General features: G+C 35.8%; 1 protein-coding gene across 1 annotated transcript; it reads right to left on the bottom strand.

Annotated features, from left to right (window-relative positions):
- Positions 1-9,003: 9,003 nt before the first annotated feature.
- Positions 9,004-9,561, bottom strand: LOC142175373 (uncharacterized). Its single transcript, XM_075241955.1, has one exon. The coding sequence runs from the start codon at positions 9,559-9,561 to the stop codon at positions 9,004-9,006; it is 558 nt and encodes a 185-aa protein (XP_075098056.1).
- Between the last annotated feature and the right edge of the window lie 13,419 nt (positions 9,562-22,980).

Here is a 22,980-nt window from a genome sequence, read left to right on the forward strand (position 1 = left end):
AAAAACAAACTAAAGGAATAAACTAGTGCATTTAAGGATGCACACAGGAACAAAACTAAAAGAGTTCCATCCCGTTTCGAACTCGGGAACGTTAAGTTAATCTTGAACCCGCTAGACCGCTTCCTCCATCGGATGAACTTGTATGAAGTGGGTTTAAATAACTTATATATTCTCATTTTACAAAATTTAACTTACGCAAAATATCAAAATTTTCAACGAAGCGGATTCATTTGAACCCGCTTAATCCTATGTGGGTCCGCCCCGGCAAATGACCCAAATATGGACTAATCTTAGTCCATGGAAACGTGTGCATGACACGTGGAAGTGTTGACATTCTATGTTGACTAAAATGCAGAAACGAATATGTGACTACAATGTCGAGTGACCAGAAATATTGTGAAATGTCGACATTCCTTTTTGTGCATGAGTTCTCAAGTAGTGTATAAAACAGAATACTTTTCATATGCAGAGCTTTTGGGTAAAAGAGAAAGCAAACTATTCCTTCTACATCATCTTATGAAGTTGTACCCCTAAACTATCAAGTTGATTTATGTGTATCTTCTACAATAATTTGAAATATACCTCTGAGGAATTGAAAATATCCAATTATATCACTAGACAATTTAACAAGTCCAAATATACTCCAACGGGCTTTCACCGCAGGGCGAATCTACCTTATGAGGTAGGGGTACTACGGCACCCGCTCGCTTCGCTAAAATGCTTACTATGTACATAATATCTCTGTGAAGAAACGTATAAATGGATAGAGTGGCACTTAGAAGTCCCAAAGTGAAAGCGGGTGTCATTGGTTCAGCCTTCCCTTTGAAGGCTTTCCTTGGCCTCATGAATGCAAGTTCGATTCCCTGTTGGAGCAGCTCCTTTAATTTTTTCTTTTTTTTACTTATTAAGATTTCATTTATTTTGAGTTGAGCCCTAAGGCCTCACCTCTTTTCCTTCTTTTTCGGTTGTTTCCCTCCTTTTATTACATGCTAAGTCTCTCTTCTTCATTTTTTAAACTTTCAGTTCTCATTTTATTTCTATCATTATACCTTACTTTATGAACAATTATTTTCTATAGGTAATTTGAATTGATTTTAATTAGCATATAATTTTTTTATTTTTAATGAAATGATATTAATTTATATAGTGGAATATAATTTGAGCAATATCTTCTATTGGGTTTTGAAAAAAAAAATAAATGGCTTGATTGATAGTCGTTTTGAGTCGAATATCATAGGTTGAATGTTGAAGGTTTATCCTTGAAAATAATTGCCATATAACTCAACAATTAAGATGGAAAAATAAACAAAGAACAATACAAGTGAATTAATCTAGTCAAACAAAGAATATATAGTGTAGTTAAGGTACTCTTTAAGTAAATATTTATATTGGAGGCGCTCTTTCATGAAAGATTATTTTTCTTTTGTATTTTTATTTAGAATGTGTTTAAATTAAGCGTTAAAAATTTAAACTAAAATCGAACTTATTTGCTTTGTGAATGAAAGGCCTATTTAAATTAACCCAAAACTAATCAAACCGACCCATCATTCCTAATCTGTCTTTGTAACCACTGACATGTATATTGTATGCATAACATGGTGGCACCCGCAACCTTCAAATCCTCGATCCGCCTCTGTTTCACCATATCAACTAAATCAGACCAATTCTTTTCAAGGTGAAAACAACTAATGAGAGGGACATATATTTGAAACTGTTGGGCTAAACTAGTCCAAATACACTCTTAACATGGTGTGATATTGTCCGCTTTGGGTCAAACCTGTACGGTTTTCCTCAAAAGGTCTCACACCATTAAGAGATCTCTACACCTTATATGTAGGCTCTCAATCGTTTGAACTACCAATGTGGGACTTTGTTCATACTACCAACTATCTCCCCCTCGAGCTAAGTTTCACGAGACTCACTACAACGATTCACGAGTCTCTCCCTCGAACTAAGTTCCATGTGACCATTGCCACGATCCACGGGTCAATTTTCGAGATTCACTGTATGCCACCCACATTTTTAGAGTATTATAGCAACCGCAGCCCGCAAAAGCTTCTTCTTATGTGCGCATCGCCCCGCACCATCACTTTGCCATCTCCATACTCGTCCAGCCGAAACTAGGCTCTGATATCATTTGTTGGGCTAAACTAGCCCAAGTATACTCTTAACATGGCGTGATATTGTCCGATTCGGTCCAAGCCCGCAAGGCTTTCCTCAAAATAACTCACACCATTAAGAGATCCCTACACCTAATAGAAAAAATGTGTTAAAAAAATATTTCAAGTGTTGTGTAAGTATTTGGGATACCTTTTTTGATTAACAAAAGACTGACTAATTAAGAATAATTAGGAGTGGTCTGGGTCAAATTAAAAATAAAAAAAGTTTGGGGTAAAAGTTAAAATACTAAAAAATAAAAAAAACATCTTCTAATCTAACTTTTCCAACTTTTTCTCTTTGTTCCCTTTTCAAAACCAGACATGATTTTCCCCCAAACTTTTCCATCTTTTCTCTCAAATTTAATCTCCAAAATCAAGAGTACTATAAGGCTCCAAAACTCGGCTTCATTCCGTTTAAATTTGTTTTGAAGTCGAGATTCCATGATCAAGGTAAGTTTTTATTTTCTTTTTTTATCATATTGATAAACCCTAAACTTGTTATTTTAACCCTAAATTGAGTTTTTTGGGTATTTTTATATTTTCTTGTTGTTGTGTAGTTTATGTGCCTAAATTCTAGAGTTATTGTATAGTTGATATTTTGACCGAAAATTTAATATTTTTATGTTGTTTAATTGTAGACGCTGATGTGTTTGTTCCACATGCCTATAAAATTAGTTGTTGTGATGTTGAAGCGGCTATATTGCTCTATTTTGGGTTTGTGGAATACTTTTTTGCCCAAATATTTCAAACATGTCAGTTGAGTGTTTGAAACATCTTAAGATATTGTTAAATATTCGTGTTGTTATTGTTGTTGTATGTTGTGAAGTTATTGCAATGTTTATCTCGGTTTGGTTACTGATATTTTGAGCTGAGTATTTGAAACATCTCATTAAGATGTTTGAAGCTTCATATAAGATGTTTGAAATATCTGTTTGGATGTTTAACAATCCATGAGATGATTCACCAAAAGATACCTGATTATCACAATGAGATGGTTGATTATTTTAGCGATTAAGAAAATCATTGATAGAGACGTATATATAAAGAAGTTTGGAGAACTATACTATGAATATTGTTAGCTTTCTTTCAAACTCCATCTAACTAGCTAGAAACTTAAATTACTATATTTTGCTTAGCATTTGTAGATGGCAGAAAATTGATTTTGCCTCTTAAGCTCAATCTTGTATGACCAACTTCCAGGTAATTCAATGCAGTACCTTTAGAGATGTTTGAAATATCTAAGTAAGATGTTTCAAACATCTCATTAAGATGTTTCAAACATCTCATTAAGATATTTCAAACATGAAACATCTCAGTAAGATATTTTAAACATCAATTAAGATGTTTCAAACAAATGTTTGAAATATCTTAATGAGATATTTGAAATATCTTACTGAAATATTTCAAACATCTTGTTGAGATGTTTCAAACTTCTTATTGAGATGTTTGAAACATCTTATATGAGGCTTCAAACGTCTCACTGAGATGTTTCACCAAAGAATACTTGAACATTTATAGTTTTTTTTATGTGTTATGAATAAATTATTTATTTATTTTATTGATGGTCGTTACTTGTTTGTGCGTGCAGCTAAAATGGCAAAGGGACGTGTGTCAAAGACAGGTGGACGAAGAAGAGATAAATCTTTTCCAAAAAATCTAGCAAAAGAATTAAGACATCTCAGGAGGATGAGCTACAAAAATTAATTGTAGCTGAAGTGGAAGCCAAACCTCTTCAAGTAGTAGGAGGAGGGAATGCTGGAGAAGAAGAAAAAGAGAAAAAAATGAAGAGGAAATTGAGAAAGAGAATAAAAAGGAAAGAAGGAATGTACTAGGAGGGAATGCTAGAGAAGAGGAAATAGAGAAAGAAAAAGAAGAGAAAAAAGAGAAAGAAAGAGAAGAGGAAACAGAAAAGGAAGAAGGAGAGCTGAAACAAGGAAAGTAAGAGAAGAAAAGATAAATGTTGATGAATAAGAATCAAAAGAGGAAACAACAAGAAGAAAAGATAAATGTTGATGAAGAAGAATCAAAAGAGGAGACAACAATTGATGAAGGAGAAGAGGAGATATATATTGATGATAAAGCACCAGTAGCAAATACTGAAGAAGAAGAAGAAGAAGAAGAAGAAGAAGAAGAAGAAGAAGAAGAAGAAAAGGCAGCGACAGAAAGAAGAAAAAAGAGAAAGAATGATAATGCACCTTCCCAATCTGTTGAGATAAGCTTAATATGTTTGAAACATCTCTTTGAAAGTTTAAAACATCTATATGGATATTTAAAGTATATGTCTGGATGTTTGAAATATTCCTAGTATGTTTCACTAAACATGATTGTAAAGAGATATTTTTAATTATTAAATTAATTATTTTTGTGCCTTTAATTAATCAACACCTTTAAATCATGTGTAGGATGAGATGCCTGAGGATGAGCTTGACAATGCGAGGTTGAAATCTTAAAACTTCGATCGGAACTTCCACCCTTAAAGTACAAGACATTTTTAGATGATAATGAAACCTTCAACAAGAAGATCACTGTGAGATTCTCATTAGGATAAGCAGGTATGGGTGAGTTCCGAAAGTTGTTGCAGGATGAGGGCCTCGAAAACAAGTTTAGGAGTAGTCCTTTCGGGCACTTTTTGGATTTGCCCGAGAGGCCACTATTTCAAGCATCTATAGTACATGGCCTTCTACTCCGTAGAGTATTGTGAGAAGACCCAAGAGTTATGGTTTGATTACAAATGATTATTAGTTCGCTTCGGCCTTCGTGAGTTCACCATAATGACTGAACTCAACTGTGGACATTCTTATACGAATTCGAAGTTTCAAAAGTACTTTCTTGATGATGAAGAGTTGGGAAAACTTATTGCAAGGGAGGAGCTATATAGTGTTACTATGGTTCACGTGAAACTAGTAGTTTCTATCTCAAACTCCGTAAATGCATCAATTCATTAACTATTTACAAATATTTAACTGTGAAATTCGATTATTATTATATATTAACTTAATATTACTATAGGAATCCATAAATTTCAAATCTTGAATCCACCTTTGCTGACATGTCACCTTGATAGGTTTACACTGTGGAATGTTGTGGACATGTCGACAATGTTCCTTTCCATGAATTTCCAAGCATATGATTGCGAGCATGATAATATTTGAGTGCAGCTTTATGATCAGTCAAGACATCTTTACACATTCGTTTGAAATTGGAACTAAAACTGAATATTCTTTAGATTTATTCCAAAGAGGCAGAGCTTTTGGGTAAAACAAAAGGCAAACTGTTTATTCTTACAGCATCTTATAATGTTGGTTTATTTTGTGTCACATGTTCGCTAAAAGAAATTGGATTTTTTTTGCGACGAAAGTAGCTGCAAAAGATCAGAATTCAGAAGTCTCACTAATTACATTTAGTGGCTACCTTGGATTGCTGCAGGTACTTCTGATAGTGAATGTTTTTTTGGGATGACTGCTCGGGGTCGAGCACCAAAAATATATATTTTGTGGCGAATAAACTCTCCACAAAAAATAAACAAATATGCCGCAAATATGCTAATGATCTTTTCCCGCTTAACGTAAAGTCCAAATTAATATGTCAAAAAAGAAGGTACATCTACTATGCTAGTGATCTCAGAGTAGCGCAGACCTCAGCCACAAAAAGTTTTAACAAGTATATATATAAACCTATATATTTTTAAGGAAAAAAATTAGGATTAACTAAAATCAAGGTTCCGACTTCTTCACCATGTATGAATTAGCTGTAAGTTTGGCCAAATATGCTGCGTCTACTCAAACCCGATAATCTTGAAAATGCAAGACATTGTATCTTTGTCATAGCTAATTAGAACCTCCGTTGAATTAATCTCATGCAGCTGGAGCAAAATCATAATCTCGATCATCGTCATCTCCTTCCAACGATGCCGCAGGAGCATAGTCGTAATCTCCATCATCGTCGTCACCATCTCCTTCTAAGCATGCTGCTGGAGCATAATCATAACCGTCATCCCCATCATCATCTCTATCTGAACACGGTCTTCTCTTCTCGAACCCAATAATCTTGAAAATGCTAGACATTCTATCTCTTCTTAATTGAGATATTGGATGTTGTTTTTATCTCTTTGATAAGATGTGAAGAATGGTGTTTGTAGTGTGTATGATTGGTGATTGGTGAAGAAACCATTTGCTTATATAAAGGTAAAGAGCCAACTCTGGACTCATTTTGACTGAGCACGTTAGGAAGTGTGTAATGTTAGCTGCAGAATGTGCGGAGCCATAAGCTTTGCTGCTTATACGCTACTTTTGGGGCTGTCACACCCAAAGTACACTTTACATGTCATGCATGAGTGTGTGGAGCCAGAATTTAAAGTTTACGATTTTTAAATTTGCCATGAAACCTATAACTCGTCTTAGTTACTGGATATGCGATTAAATATTTATACATATTTGATGGACTTTCTATACAAATACGGAATTTAAGCAAAAGTTACTAAATTCGTCTGAACCCGTACTTAACACTCTATCTCCACCCCATGAGTGTTACATATTATTCTCCATCCTAGTGGTTAGGGGTGGGCGTACGGTCGGTTGTTCGGTTTGAAGAAATTCGGTTATTTGGTTTTCGGTTTTGTAAAAGTAGTAACCGAATCTGAACTAAAATAAGTTCGGTTCAGTTCAGTTTTCTAATTTCGGTTTGGTTTATTTCTAATCGGTTTTCGGTTTGAACATTATCATATTGGGCTCTTTCTATGTAATAATTGGACTGACGAATTTGTTGGTTTTCTTTCAAAATTTCGGTAAGTTAGAATAAAATGGTAAGTTTCGTTAGAGTTAAAAGTCTTAAAGAATGTGAAATTAGGAATAGCCGATTGGGTTACTTATTTGGATTGGGCCTATATTATTACCTATGGGCTTAGTCTATATATAACTTAAAGAATCTATATGCTAATAATTCGGGTTTTCGGTTAACCGAACCAAATAAATTAATAACCGACAACGGAACCGAAAAACTAAAATTTTAAATTTTAAACTGAAACCGATCGAAAAAATCGAATAACCGAAACCGAAATAAAAATATTTTCGGTTCGATCGATTTTTTTGGTTCGGACCAAAATATGTCCACCCCTACTAGTGGTGGACATAAAATCTCTATCTCTCTATAACTTTTGGGTGGGATTTCAGTATAAAATCCATTAAAAAGAACGTAAAGCAAAAAAAATCATTATCAACATAATTGGTTGCTGCCTTCACTTTTAATAAACTAATCTGTTCGCCCCATGCAATTGACTATATATGGTGTGTTTCAACCTTTTACCAAAAAGAAATTAGAACGTGTGCATAAATGAGCCAAAACAAATCTTAGTCTGTGGAAACGTGTGCATGGCACGTGGAAGCATGTATTATCTACGTGGATGCTGACTTGCTTATTTGGCATGCCACCTAGGCGGATATGTTGATTACAATGTCGATCGAGTACATGTCCTTTGACGAGAAATGTTGTAAAAATGTCGACATTTATTCCTTTTTGTGCATGAGTTAAGTATGTGTATCCTACATAAGAGCGATTGACTACACTGGTGAACCCAATAATTTTGACTACACTGGTAAAAGATGATTTTATATATATATATATATATATATATAAAATTCATCGTGTTGAAGATTGTTCAGTTTGCCCTATGTGGCTGACTACGTACCCTTCATGCACTATAGCATTTACTTTCTTATTTTCAGTTCATGTAACTTTATTTTTTTTTAGTAAATTTTTTAAAAGATGATTTTTTTTTCAAAACGAGAGATAAATCTCTTTTGAAACGAAAACGATTTAACTTAGACTTTTTATTATATTCTACAAGTTTTTATGGTCTCATAACTATTATAATATACTTAAAATCTCAAATTTTAAACTTTGCGTCTAGCTGGTGAGGGATGGAGGTAGTGTATTATTTACGGTTTTGAACGAACATAATAACTTTTGCTTAGACTTTGTTTTATATTAAAAAATTTATTAAATATGTATAAATATTTAATTGCGAACACAATAACTAAACGAATTATGAAGTTCGATGACAGATTCAGAACTCAAAAATTTCAAATACTGGCTCACCTTTATATCCAGTCAAACAGGATCACGTAAAATAAGACGGAAAGAGTATTTGATATACGAGCCAGCACCTCTTTTGACTGCTACATACAGTGGTGAACCACCCACCTTCTCTAGAATATAGGATTTATCTCTATCATCTTGAGTGTTTGTTGTGAGGAAAACTCTATACATTTAGCTGTATAAAAGAGGAAGACCTCTTTAATCTGTAATGTAATACACTATTCCTTTGCTGATCGAATATACAAAAGCTTTCAATTAACCATCTCGATTTGGATCCTGACAATTGTTTGGGCCGGCTTCAAGCCTAATCAAGCTACCATGTTTCGTACTTCGTCAGCATTTCTGTAGTGTTAAAAACTTGAATTTGGTAAACTCAGTGATATGTAAGTGAATCGCTCAGAGACTTTTTTTTTTCTTTTTTTTTTTAATAAACGGAAGCTATCACCTTAGGCTATGCTGGCCCTTGGTGTTGGGGGGGTTTGGGAAGTCCCCTACCTATAAATTAGAATCCAAAATATAAATACATGGAGAAGGGGGACATGAAGCCTAACCTCCTCAAATCCTGTCTTAGAATTGGACACTCCCAATTCTGTACCATGATAGTTTTCCAACAATAGGGGTGTAATGCTATTAACTGGTCCTAGTTTTCTTCCAGTAACTAGTAGTCAAAAATATGCAAAAAAGTACTATGAGGATAGACCCTCCATATTATCTATATTATGAAGCATAACGAATTACTCATTGCTTCTTTTTATTTTCTAATCCTGAATGTGGGGAGCTGCAATTTATCCATTCTAAATGGACCCCTCGCTTCTCTTGGCAAGTCTTTCACGGTTCCGTATAGCATAGCATTTTCATGTTGAGATTCTGCTCCAATTTTAGATAATTCATCCGCGACTACATTTCCTTCTCTATAGCAATGAACTACTTGTGCTTGAAGTTGTTGTAACATATCTTTCAACGTCTCCATCTTATCCATAAGTTCCCAGGGAACTTTGTACTCTCCTTTAATCATATTAACTACAATTAAAGAGTGCATTTCAAGAATAATATTGCCAAAGTTGAGATCTTTACAGAGTTTCATTCCGCACAAAGCGGCATGCACCTCAGCACTATTGTTAGTACATAATTGGACATTTTGAGCATAGGCTACAATAAATTGTCGGTTTCTATTTCTAACAATACCTCCAATACAAGCTCTTCTCTTGAGAATGTTACTACTGTCATCGGAGTTAATTTTAAAGCAGTTGTCTGGGGGTTTGTCCCATATGACAGTCCTGCAACTTAGAACAGGCGTAATGCTCTCCATTTCCTTCTAGAGTTTTTCCCAAGTCCAACTAATATCCACCCTCTCATCCAATCTTTTAAGATCATTCTCCAATAGGCACAAAACTTGTTGACATATTCTGTTTCTATTGGTTCTTCTATTACTATACACGTAGCTGCATCCAGCTTTCCAGAGCTCCCAACAAATAAGGTTAGGAAGGATCATAGTGGTTCTTCTTTGTAATTTTTCTGTGTCTTTATAGCTCCACCAGTTGTTAAGCACTAACCTGATAGAAAAAACAGAAGTGTTAATACCAAAAGGAATAGCAAAAACTTTTCATACCTGAGTTGCAATTTCTCCACGGATGAAAACATGCTCTATGGATTCATCTTTTGGTTGGGCACAACAATGACATCTGGACACCACATTCTGTCCAAATCTTTGTACAACTTTATCCGGAGGTAATTTCCTCTTAATGATTCTCCATATCAAAAAAATGATCTTGAAAGGAGTATTCCTACTCGACATATTTAATCATAATTCATGCTTGCGTCTTCTTTGTCTAAGCAGATCAAATGCAGATGAGCAAGTGAAAATTCCACTAATGGTGGCTTTCTAAATAGGTTGATCCTTACTATTTCTATCTCCAATTCTTGTATTTGCAATGTCTCTGGAAATATTAGCATTGACTAAGTTAGCAATCATATGAGTGTTCCATTGTCTTTCCAAAAGACAGACCTTCACCTTCATAGCCCTTGGCTTGTTATTTAAGTGTGTGGCATTAGCAATAGGACCTGATCCTATCCAGTTGTCCCACCAAAAATCAATTGAAGCTTCATTAATCTTCCAAAGTATATGAGGTTCAACCTCATTCCTAATCTTCTTTATATCACACCACGCACTAGATTGAGACTTATCCCATGTCTTAACCACTGGATGACTTCTCTGATAGTATTTAGATTTCATGAAATTAGACCAAAGACTGTTAGTGGTCCGTAGTCTCAACCATCTTTTGGAGCTAAAGGTCTTACTAATATCCTCCATCTATTTGAGGCCTACACCTCCCTGCTCATATGGATAACATAAGTTTGCCCAAGAGCTCCAATGATATTTCTTCTTGGTATCAAATTTTCCCCAGAAAAAATCAGCAAACACTTTCTCTAACTGTTTCAAGACAGTTTTAGGAGGTGATATTGCTGCAAGAGTGCGCAAATCTTGAGATTTGAGGACATGCTTTATCAATATAACTTTGCCTCCTATAGATAATAAATTACCTTGCCAGCTATTCAGCTTGTTAATAACAGATTTTCCTATCTCAGAGAAGTATGAATCTTCTTTCTCCCTTCATTATAAATAGGACAACCAAGGTATTTGAACGGGAAGTGTTGATGGTTAAACCCTGTCACTATTTTAATCATATCCCTTCTAATAACAGAGATTGTGTAGTAGTGAGAAAACAACTTTTCTCTATGTTCACTTTTTGGCCAGAAGCCTCTTCATACTGATTTACTTTTTTCATAATCATCTGAATAGATTTCTTATTACCGGAGGAGAATATCACGATGTCATCTGCATAGCATAAGTGGTTGATCTTTGATCTTCTAGAATTCATAGAGAAACTTATGAATTGATCTTTCTAATATAAATAATTGAGTACTCTTGATAGAGAATCTGCAGCAATAATGAACAAACTAGGTGATAGAGGATCACCTTGTTTAATACCCTTTGTTGAATGAAAGAAACCATGTCTCTCCCCGTTGATAATGATGGAGTACCATACATCAGCAAGAAGCCTATATACCATATCCACAAAGTTATCAGAGAAGCCGATCTTTCTTAAAACGGAGATAAGAAAAGCCCAAGATAACCTGTCATAAGCTTTAGCCATATCTAACTTAATGACAATGTTATCTCTCATATTTTTATTCCTAATCCCTTGCACAATTTCTTGCGTCAACAAAATATTTTCAATGAAAGTCTGCCTTTAACAAACCCAGACTGGTTTTCAGAAATCAAATTAGGAAGCAAAGATTGTTGAGTATTGAGATTTTGACGATTAACAAAGTTTATTTAGATGCAATGTTTGAAGAACCAAGTCCTCAACGAAATTGCTTAACTGTTCTAAGAACTAGCTCCTTAGGGTAAAGGACCAGCTCCTCCGATTGATGATTGTACATATGTGCAAGACAGTAACTTTAACTCAAAGTTACCCAAGTCCGAGTTTGGTGGAAGAAGGCTGCTACATGTGATAAGGGTTGTTGCCCATGAAGATACGAATAAATCAGGGTTGTTGCCCATGAAGATACGAATAAATCAGTAAGATATAAGAGTCCCAAAACTTGTGGAGTTCTTGGAATAGTAGGAGTCCTATAAAACGAGAAGCTAACTATGCATAGGATTCCTAGAAGATCTTGAAGTCCAGGCATTTAAATACTATCTATTTTGGACTTCTAAGATTATCCTTTTACACATCAACTGAAGAACTTCATTTTGTTCACTTTAGTCGAGTACCAGTGGTGTTCTTCTCGAGTCAGTCTAGTAAATGTGTTTTAAGAAATCGAGTTGTAATCAGGTGTTACAAGCAATTAGTGAGTTGGAGTAAGTGTTTGTGTGAGCACCTAATTTTTTACTATATTTGAATTTTTACCACCTTCTACTATGTAAATATTTTTAGAAATTTAATATAAATTTTTTAATTTTGTTAATTTTTTTTTATATAGTGTAAAAATTAAAAATAATTTAAAAGGTCAATTATTACTATTAGTATTATTTTTATTTTTTATCTTTATTTTCAAAATAAAATAAATTGAAAAATTGAAAAAATTAAATATATTTTATAAAATTTTCGGATGGGAATAAAAAATAGGAAAAGTAGAAGTATGGAATTAAAAAGTAAAAGTAAAAGTAGGTGAAAATTATTTAATAAAAAAGTAAAAGAAAGTGGAAAATTAAAAAATTAAAAGTAAAAGAATGTGGAAATTTAAAAAATAAAAAGTAAAAGAAAGTTGAAATTAAAAAAAAAAAGTAAAGGTAGCTGAAAGTTTTTAAAAAAAAGTAAAATTAAGTGAAAATTAAAAAAGAAAAGAAAAGAAAAGTGAAATAAGTGAAAATTAAAAAAAAAAATAAGTGAAAAATAAAAAAAAAAAAGTAAAGGAAAGTGGGGAATTATGTTTTTTAAAAAATAGAAGAGAAATGTGAGGAGAAAAAAAGGGGGAGAATGAGAGAAAAAAGAGAGGAGAGAATTGAGAGAAATGTTTTTTTCTTCTTCTACGCTAAGGGATTTCTACTCGTGTCATTCTTTCATCCTCATCCTTTCGAAAAATCCAGCTAAAAAGGAGCAGCAAAACTAGCTACGAAATAGCTCGAAAACAGCTTCAAAATCAGTCCAAAATCATTTACGAAACCTTCATTAAAGTGAGGTGATGTTCGAGTTCGCCAGTTAGAGGTTCTGACGGTCGCCTTTAGAAGCCTCCGATCTTGGTTCAGATCTCTAGAAGAAGTATTAAGTTGAATCTCTTCATTGTACTTGGATTTGAGAGCTCCCATTTTAAATAAAAATTGCGGCTGATTGAGGTCCGTTCTTGCCTCTTTCGATTTATATTTTTTGGTCGATCTTTTCATTATGTTTGTTCATGAATCTCTGTTTATGTGTTTGCTTGTGGTATTTGTTGAAGAATTTTTATTGGTTCATATCCTGATTTGCCAAGAGTTTTGATTGTTTTGCTGATTAAATTTTAGAGTTTATATTTGGTTAATTAGTTAATAAATTAGGCCATGTGATTTGTTTGTAAATGTGTCTTGGGCCGTGAAGATTTGGCAATTAGTTGGGATTGGTTGACATATGATAGTTTAGTTTTGGACTATAATGAAAGAAAAGAATTTGGGCCTCAATAAGTTGAACTTCATCCGACCCAATATAACAATTCTAGCCTTTTTTCTTAAATAATTGAATAAGTTAGCTCGCCTTTCCATATCTAATTTACTACATTTTCCATCAATAATTCATAATTCTTGGACTTTCCCAATAATCTAAAATCTTAGGAAAATAATCAACTCATGAAACATTTGTAGAATACTTAGACGGGCTTTTAATTTACTATCGTGATTGTATACACATTCGCGTGACATAATTATGATTCCGAAAATAAATTAAGGTACACGTTCGCGCGATTTTGGCCAAACAATCCTTAAGAATAATAAAGCGTGATTAATCGTGTACACATACCCGTGACATGATTTTAGCACCCTAAATAAAATGGATTCACGCACACGTGATCCGTTTCAAAGCTAAATCCATAACACCATAATTTAAAAGCGGTAAAAGACAAAACACGCATAGGTTCTTAAACACGTAATTTATAATTAAGCCAGATATGATTGAAGCGACCGTGCTAAAACCACGAAATTCTGACAGCTGAAAACTATGAACTATGGACCATAGTGAACCAAGGTCCTCTGATTCCTACTAAACAAAATGCACAAAATGAAACAGTTCCTAAGGACCCCTTCGAATTTATGGCAGCAGATTTCAGAATGATGGAGAAAAATGCAAAGGCTAAGAAAATCCTTATCTGTGGACTTGGTCCTATGTGTAAAGAGATCAAGGATAGAGCTACTCATGAGAAAATATGAGCTCTTCTCCATGAAGGAGTCTGAACTCATCTAGGATATGATGATTAGTTTTACTATAATAACCAATAATTTGAAATCACTTGGAAAGGTGTTTACCTCAGAAGAGTTGGTTAGCAAAGTTCTAAGAATCCTTCCAGCTTCATGGGAATCAAAAGTCATTGCAATCCAGGAAGCCAAGAAATTGGACAAAATCTCACTTGATGAGTTGGTTGGAAACTTAAAAACTCATGAAATGAGAAAGATAGAACCGCACAAGGAAGAACCAAAGAAGGATAAGGCCTTGGTTCTTAAAGCATCTGAGGATGATAAATCTGATAATGATGATCCTGATCTTGCAATGTTTGCCAAGTTCAAGAGGTTCATGAAGAATTCCAAAAGTGCATCCAAGAGAGAGACCAATAGTAAGCCCAAGCAGATCGACAAAGCTAACTATGATGGGTGCTACAAGTGCGGCAAGCTAGATCACATGGTCAAGTACTGACCAATGTGGGAATTGAGTGGAGGAAAGAACGAGCTGAAAAAGAAAAACGGGAGAAGATGAGAGAAAAGGGTTCCAACAAAGGAAAAATTCTAGGCAAAGAATTTACTGGAGCAATGAAGCAGGCCTCCTTGGTAGCTTTTTTTGTAGTGAGTGATCAAGAGGAAGAAAATGAGGATGAGGCTATAAGTCTCTATGCTGTGATTGATGAACACCAGGATGTGGAGACAGAACCCCCGGTACAACTTGAAATGCACATTGGAAGACCTTTTATGTTAGATAAACACCATTATGATAAATGGAAGCTGGTATGATAACATTTCTTCAGGCTACTGACTTTGACCTATGGGTAATTGTCATTCATGTACCAATACTCCCAATCAAAATGGATAGTGAGTGTAACAAGTGCAACAAAAGAGAAAAGGAATACGCTGATGGAGATCGTCAGCTAGTTCAGAAAAATATTAAAGCAAATGACCTGCTCTACAAAAGCTTGTCCAGAAACACTCTCCTCAGAGTGTCCTCTTGCATCTCTGCTCATGATATATGGAGGACCTTGGAAACTGACTTTGGAAATGCAAACATCATAGTCTTGATGCAAATTGAAGAATCCAAAACAAAGGAAGAAGTGATAGGGATGATGGCCGTGAGTGATTCAGAAACTGAAGATGAAGCAAACAAGGTAAGTATATCTGACTTGAAAGAGAACATTCATGCTATGTCGAAAAGACAACTGATGGTCATAATTGTTACCTTAATGAATAAAATGGATAAAATCAGTACTGGAAATGATCAGTTAATAAGCAGCCTTTCATGTGTCAAACTTGATATCAACGAGCTTGAATCCGACAAAGCTAATTTAGAGAAATAGGTCAAGTACCTTAAGAACCATGTTCTTGAGCTTACTTATAAGAATGAGAAGTCTCCTGATATACATGGGAAAGAAAAACTAAGTGATCTGCAGGATAAGCTTGAAAAAGAATTAAAAATTGCTAAAGATAATCTTTATGATGCGGAAAGGAGAACCTAGAAAGCTAATTAGGAACTCTCTAGACTAAGCAAATGGCATAGATCTTCTGATGCCTTGAATTGGCTGAATGAAAATTGTAGCTCTAACAAATTTGGAATTGGCTACAGAAAACTTGTCCCTAAGTTTGACCCAAAGTAAGTAGAAATTTCTGATAATAACATATACACTCATTGTGAAAAAGTAGGACACTTTAGAGACACTTGTCCTGCCTTAATTCATGCTCAATTTAGAAGCACATTTGGTATTGCTAAAAATGTGAAGAATGAAGAGGAGTCAAAGGTCAATCCTCCTGTCTATACTAAGTGGATTAAGGTCAATAAGAAAATAGCTTCTAATCCTCTCCCCTTCTGGGCAAGAAGGGATCTGATTCATCATTTTCCAACAAAAAGGGACTCAAACTTGTGTGGGTTCCCAAAACTAACTTATGAATTTTGGTGCAGGCTAAGATGAGAGGAAACAATCAGGACTGGTATCTAGACATCGGATGCTCAAGACATATGACTGGAGAAAAGAAAAACTTCCTCTCACGAACAGCCTTCCAAGGGGGAGTGTGTCATTTGGAAATGAGAAAAGGGGCGAGATAACATGTATTGGCAAGGTTGGTAAGTCACTCTCTCATGCTATAGAAGATGTGTATTATATGGTATGTACTAAACGCAATCTTCTTAGCATATCTCAAATGTGTAACAAAGGAAATGAAGTAAAATTCAATTCCAAAATTTGCACTGTCACTAAGCTTGATACTGATGAAATTGTATTAAAGGGAAACAGACATAACAATGTCTACAAGGTATCGATTATGTCACTTCCTCAAAGTGAGCACACATGCTTGAGTGTAGTGAAGATGATCCACTTCTATGGTATAAAAGACTAGGACACACTAGTCTCTCTCAACTCAACAAGTTGGCAGGAAAGGACTTGGTCCTTGGGCTACCTAAAGTTGAGCTCACCTCTGAAAAGGTGTGTGATGCCTGTGTTAGAGGGAAACATGTAATGTCATCCTTTAAATCTAAAAGGTTGTCAGTACTTCTAAACCTCTGGAACTCCTTCACATGGACCTATGTGGACCAATGTGGACCAATGAGAATAAGGAGCAGAGGAGGTAAGAGGTATGCGTTTGTTATTGTTGATGACTTCTCCAAGTATACCCGGACTTTGTTTTTGGGATCCAAAGATGAAACCTTTGATGTTTTTTGTGTATTTGTTAGAATGATTCAACAAAAACTAGGGTGCAATGTATTAAGTATAAGAGCTGACCATGGAACTGAATTTGAAAATTAAAAATTCCTTGAGTTCTGTGGCTCACATGGTATTGACCATAATTTCTTTGCACTTAGAACTCCACAACAAAATGGGGTTGTAGAATGAAAGAATAGATCATTAGAAGACATGGGGAGTACCATGTTGATTGCTAGTAGACTGCCTAAGAGTTTCTATGCTGAGGCAATCAATACTGCCTGCTACCTGCTAAATAGATGCATGGTAAGACCCATTCTTGAGAAAACTCCCTATGAGTTACTTCGAGGAAGAAAACCTAACATCACTCACCTGAGAACTATTGGGTGCAAATGTTTTGTGCATAATAATGGAAAATAAGCTCTAGGTAAGTTTGATGACAGAAGTGATGAGGGAATTTTCTTGGGTTACTCTCCACATAGTAAGGCCTATAAAGTTTTTAATAAAATAATTATGTGTGTGGAAGAAAATATTCATGTTATCTTTGATGAATCTAACAATTTGGTGGAGAAAGGTCTGCATGATGAATATTATAACATAGGATTAACTGGTGATGGAGTTACAAATCAATATAAACCTCAGTATGAAGATGGATCTGAAGACCATAAGAAAATTAACAGTGATCATGAGGAACAAGAAGAAGAAAGAACTACTCTAACTGCTGACCAGACTAATGAAGCCACACCCACTGAACTTGTTCCTTTAGGTCACTCCTCGGGTGAATCTTCTCTGGGTATACAGATCAGACCATGAAAGCATCAAAGTCACATCCTCTTGGGAATATCATCTTTGATCCAAATGCAGGGGTGCAGACCAGGTCTTCTCTAAGAAATCTATGTTCACTCACAACATTTCTCTGACAGGTTGAACCTAAGACCATCAAAGAAGCTCTAAAGGATCCAGACTGGATCATAGCCATGCAAGATGAGCTAAATCAGTTTCAAAGAAGCAAGGTCTGGCACTTGGTACAGAAACCGAAGAACAGAACTGTCATAGGTACCGGATGGGTTTTCAGAAACAAGCTGGATGAACAAGAAAATATCCCAAGGAACAAGGCTAGACTGGTGGTTCAAAGATACAATCAATAGGAGGGCACTAACTATGATGAGATGTTTGTACCTGTAGCTAGAATGGAGGCTATAAGAATGCTGATAGCCTTTGCTACCTAAATGGAGTTCACCTTATATCAGATGGATTTAAAGAGTGCCTTTTTAAATGGTTATCTGAAGGAGGAAGTGTTTGTCAAACAACCTCCTAGATTTGAAAGTGAAGAATTTCCTGACTATGTGTTCAAACTGGATAAATCTTTTTATGGACTAAAATAGGCTCCAATAGCTTGGTATGAAAGAATCTCAAAGGTGCTCTTAACCAACAACTTTGTAAGAGGAAAGGTGGACAACACTTTATTTCTAAGGAGCAGAGGAAAAAATATTCGAATTGTGCAAGTGTATGTGGATGACATTATCTTTGGGGCTATCAATAAAGCAATGTGCAAGGAATTTGTTGAGATAATGGGAAATGAGTTTGAAATGAGCATGATGGATAAATTAAACTTTTTTTCTAGGGTTACAAATCAAGTAAGCACCTACTGGACCCATGATACACCAACATAAATATATCAAACAACTACTGAAGAAGTTCAACATGGACTCCTCTAAGTCCATTAATACTCCCATTGCATAAATATATCAAACATCAGCATAAATATATCAAACAACTACTGAAGAAGTTCAACATGGACTCCTCTAAGTCCATTAACACTCCCATTGCAACTGTAACAAAGCTGGACCTTGATGAAGTAGGGAAAAGTGTGGAACAGAAACTATATAGAGGAATGATTGGGTCATAGTTGTACCTCACAGCAAACAGACCTGATATAGTGTTCAATGTGGGGTTATGTGCAAGATTTTAGATAAATCCCAGAGAATCTCACCTAAAGGTTGTCAAAAGGATACTAAGATATCTCAAGGGGACCCCTGACCTCTGTCTATGGTATCATAAAGGGTATAGCTTTGGGTTATGCTGATGTTTACTATGCAGGTTTTCATGTTGACAGGAAAAGCACTTCAGGAACAACTCATTTTCTAGGTTCTTGTCTGGTGTCTTGGGGAACCAAGAAGCAAAACTCAGTGGCCTTATCTACAACTGAGGCTGAATATGTGGCAGCAACATTCTGATGTGCTCAGTTGCTATGGATAAGACAACAACTAAGAGACTATGGTATATTTGTTGATTGTGTTCCATTCTTTTTTGATAACACCAATGCTAAAAATATTGCTAAAAATTCATATCAGCACAAAAGAACCAAGCACATTGACATTAGATATCACTTTCTTAGAGACAATGTTGAAAAAGGGAATATCTCAATTAACTTTTGTAAAACTGAAGATCAAATTGCTGATATTTTTACTAAAGCTCTGAGTAGGGATCATATTGAAAGGAATATACTAGAATTATGTCTAATGAACTCTTCCCTCTAAGTTGAATCCCAGTGATTGGCTAGAAAAGGCATAATTAGATGTAGATAATTACATAAAATGTGTTTGATTTAGCTTCATGCTTGTATTAAGCTCACACACTTGCTTGGAAAATCTGGCTGATAACTGTGTTATATGATACTAATATGAATTGCGGAAGCTTTATTGCTGAAACAAATAATGAGTTGGTTCTTTGACTCAGGTATGTGCCATACTGTCTTAAGTCACTATGACTTAATATCCTAAAATTATTGCTATGCTCAGACTTCTAATTATGTTGTCATCATTTCCAGTCATCTTCTAGTCAAAGAGTAAGGGGGAATCCTAGTACAATTAGAGTTCAATTACTCCTGAAATCCTAACAGTCAAAGTAACTGTTATAAAAGTCCCTTTAGAACTCAAATTCGGTCACCTTCTCTCTTACAGTCAAATCAGGAGTAACATCTTTAAAAGGCTCTTATGAGCAACTTCTCAGACCTCACTGTTTCTCTCAAACCCTAAGCAATAATCAAGAGTAAATATCAAGAACTAATTCTCCCTTTCTCTCTTCTTTGAGTATCTTATCTAATCACCATGCCTAAAGCTAGTCAAACCCCCTCTAAAGCCAAATCATCAACCAAGGCTGAAGAAAAATCCAAAATCATGAAGTCCAAATTGAAGAAAAGTGCCAAAACATCAAGGGACACCTACACCCACACCTGCTCCTTATCCTTCAATATACTCCACTATACCTACATCATCATCCCCTATTCCTGCTGCTCCTACCATCCCTACCTCCACTGTACCCCCTCCTCCAAAACCACCCACCAATGCACCCGAACTTACAGCGAAAAATACCTCTAAGTCAACAAAGGTCAAGGCTACTCCAAGAAAATCTGTCAAGAAAGTGCTTGATACTGCTACGCAGGTAAACAGAGTAGCCAATGAATCCGTGGTTCATGGGGAATCAGTGCCAGTCATTACTGATCAGGTACAACATCCCCCTTCTAAATTAGATTTTTTGGTGTTTGCTATAGATGTTGCACCCCTAGATACTTTCCCACCTACGGGTGAGAAGCCACAAGTAGATAAATTCACTGTAGAAAAGGGTGTAGGTGATCTAGGGAATGAGGTAGATACTACTGCTGTGGAGCCTATGGTTGAGGGGGAAGGAAATAAAGAACCTGTGCAAAAGGAGGTTTCTAATGGCCTTTCTTTTAGTTGGACTGAGGATAAGGATGATGATGGGGGTGAAGAAGAAGAAGAAGAAGAAGTGAACAGTCATGCGGAGCATGATTCTCAAAACATAGCCAATGACGAAGAAAAGAGTGAGAATGAGGGAGCGTTTGGATATTAGAAGGAGAGTGATACAGGTGAACAACTTAATGATTCTACATAAGAAGAAAATCATAGTGAAGAAGAGGACGACTCTGAAAGTGAGGGTGAGGATCAAGAAAAGGTAAGTGAGAGTGAAGGAGGTAATGAAGAGAGTGAGGAGGAAGATGTGAATGTGAGTAAGGAATCTGAAGGTTCTATGACCATTGGGAACATTGTCATAGCCCCTTCTGAAGAAATTGGTGAAGAGACAGGGACTCAAGAACCTGAGTCTCTGTTATCTCCTTTCACTAGAGATGAGCAGTTAGCAGTGATGAAGATGATGTGTCACTATCTGAGGTAGGGAAGAAACCTAGGAAGACTCATGTGAAAGCTACAAATTCAGAAGTCCCAAGAAGGAAAGGAGTGGCTCCTCTTGCCAGAAGCCTCTTAGAAGGAGTAAAATAAAGGTTGTTGATGCACAAGTCATTAAGGAGTCTAGAAGTGCAAAGAAGCCAAAGATGAAGGTCTCAATTGTGGAACTTGTTGTTGAGCTGGATGGAAAATATGAGTCTGACTCTGCCTTGCCAGCTAAGTCCTCTACACCAAAGAGAAAGGTTGCCAAAGATACAAAAACTGCTACCCCTTCTGCAAGGGTCAGCAGGGTAAGATAAGAAAGAATGTGCCAGCTACAGTTGATCGACTCACAAAGTTCAGGAACAGAAAAGTGCTAAATGGGAAGATTTTTGCGAACACTGATGAGAAGGAGATGTCTCAACTGGTTGAAAAACTTGAGCTATAGGGGTGGAAGCACATGTTTATCAAAGCTTTCCCCTCGTATGTGTTCCTGCTGTGGTGGAGTTCTATGCAAATTTCAACTTTGATGGAAAAGTAGTCAAGAGTAAGGTAGGGGGATTTCAAATGGAGTTTGATGTTGAGGAGTTGGGGATGATTCTGAATATCTCCTCCTTAGGATTTGACAGTTACTTGAAGAAAACGTAGCTAGCTATAGAAAATGATGTTGGCACTGGCATTGTGGTCACACGGAAGGTTCCCCAAAAGTTTGAGCTAGATGCTCCCCAGAATGTATACAAGACTGATATGACTCCTTTCCATAAGTTATTATTTTATTTTGTCAATTCCTGCATTCTTTAGAGGTCCGAGAGAAGGCATGAATTTACTATGTTGGACATGGCTGTGATAGAACTGCTTGACACTGGTAGACCTATCAATCTTCCTAGCCTGATGATTCAGCATATGATAAGAGCTGGAGACATCTCCAAACCCAAGCATGCTATGCCCTATGGTTTCATGTTTACTGAGTTGTTTGATAAGCTCAACATTGCCTTACCTGAGCTTAAGTTTGGAAACTACAATGACATTTTGGATGTTGTCACCCTCAAGTAATGTGGGTATGAAGAGATGGAGGTTAGAGGATCCACATGGTATGTTATTCTACTTAGGAGCAGTAGGCTGCAAAGCTCAGTAAGAGGTTGGAGTTGGTTGTTGAAAGGAATGTCATGCTTCGTGAAGACAATGATGAGCTGAGAAAGGAAACAAGACAACTTAGGGAAGAGCGCAGAAGAGATAGGGAGGCTCATGCCCAATAGATTGCCACCCTTGTGAAAGCTTTGACCTCCTCTACTTCTCACTCATGATTTTGTTCCTAGTTTTTTTTGCTATTCTAGTGATGCCTTATCTTTCTTTATTTCTTTGCTCTTAGTCTGAGTAGTTTGCAGTATGCTTAGTTTATTTTATTCTAATGGTTAAGACGAGGCCCTGGGCTTCTTTTGGCACTACTTAATGTCTCATTTTTCTCTGCTTTACTGCTTTGTACTATATTGGATTTTCAGTCTAGTCTGTTTGCCTTGATATTTTTTAAGCTTATGCTATAGCTTGTTTGGCCTCGAATCTTGCATGATCTATGCTTAATGTCTAACAATTATTTTTGTGTGTTTTCGATGATGCCAAAAGGGGGAAGATAAGATTGGGAATGTTGTGGGTTGTGAACATATATGTCTGTCAATAAGTACTTATCATTTGTTATGATTATCTGGTTTTTTAACAAAGTATGACTAAATGCTCAAAGAACCAGATCCTCAACATAGCTGCTTAATTTTTCTGAAGAACCAGCTCCTCATGATAAAGGACCAACTCCTCGTGTTGATAATTGTACGTCTGTACAAGACAGTAACTTTATCTCAAAGTTGTTCAGGTCCGAGTTTAGTGGGAGAAGGTTGTTATATGGGATAAGGGTCGTATCTCAAGAAGATACGAATAATTCAGTCAAAGACAAAAGTCCCAAAGCTTATGGA

The sequence above is a fragment of the Nicotiana tabacum genome, chromosome 21 (genome assembly GCF_000715075.1).
Source record: "Nicotiana tabacum cultivar K326 chromosome 21, ASM71507v2, whole genome shotgun sequence".
In the NCBI taxonomy this organism is placed as follows: domain Eukaryota; kingdom Viridiplantae; phylum Streptophyta; class Magnoliopsida; order Solanales; family Solanaceae; genus Nicotiana; species Nicotiana tabacum.

Bases quoted from the DNA above. Each gene is read 5' to 3' on its own strand.
- LOC142175373 (XM_075241955.1), bottom strand. From the start codon at position 9,561: ATGGAGAGCATTACGCCTGTTCTAAGTTGCAGGACTGTCATATGGGAC.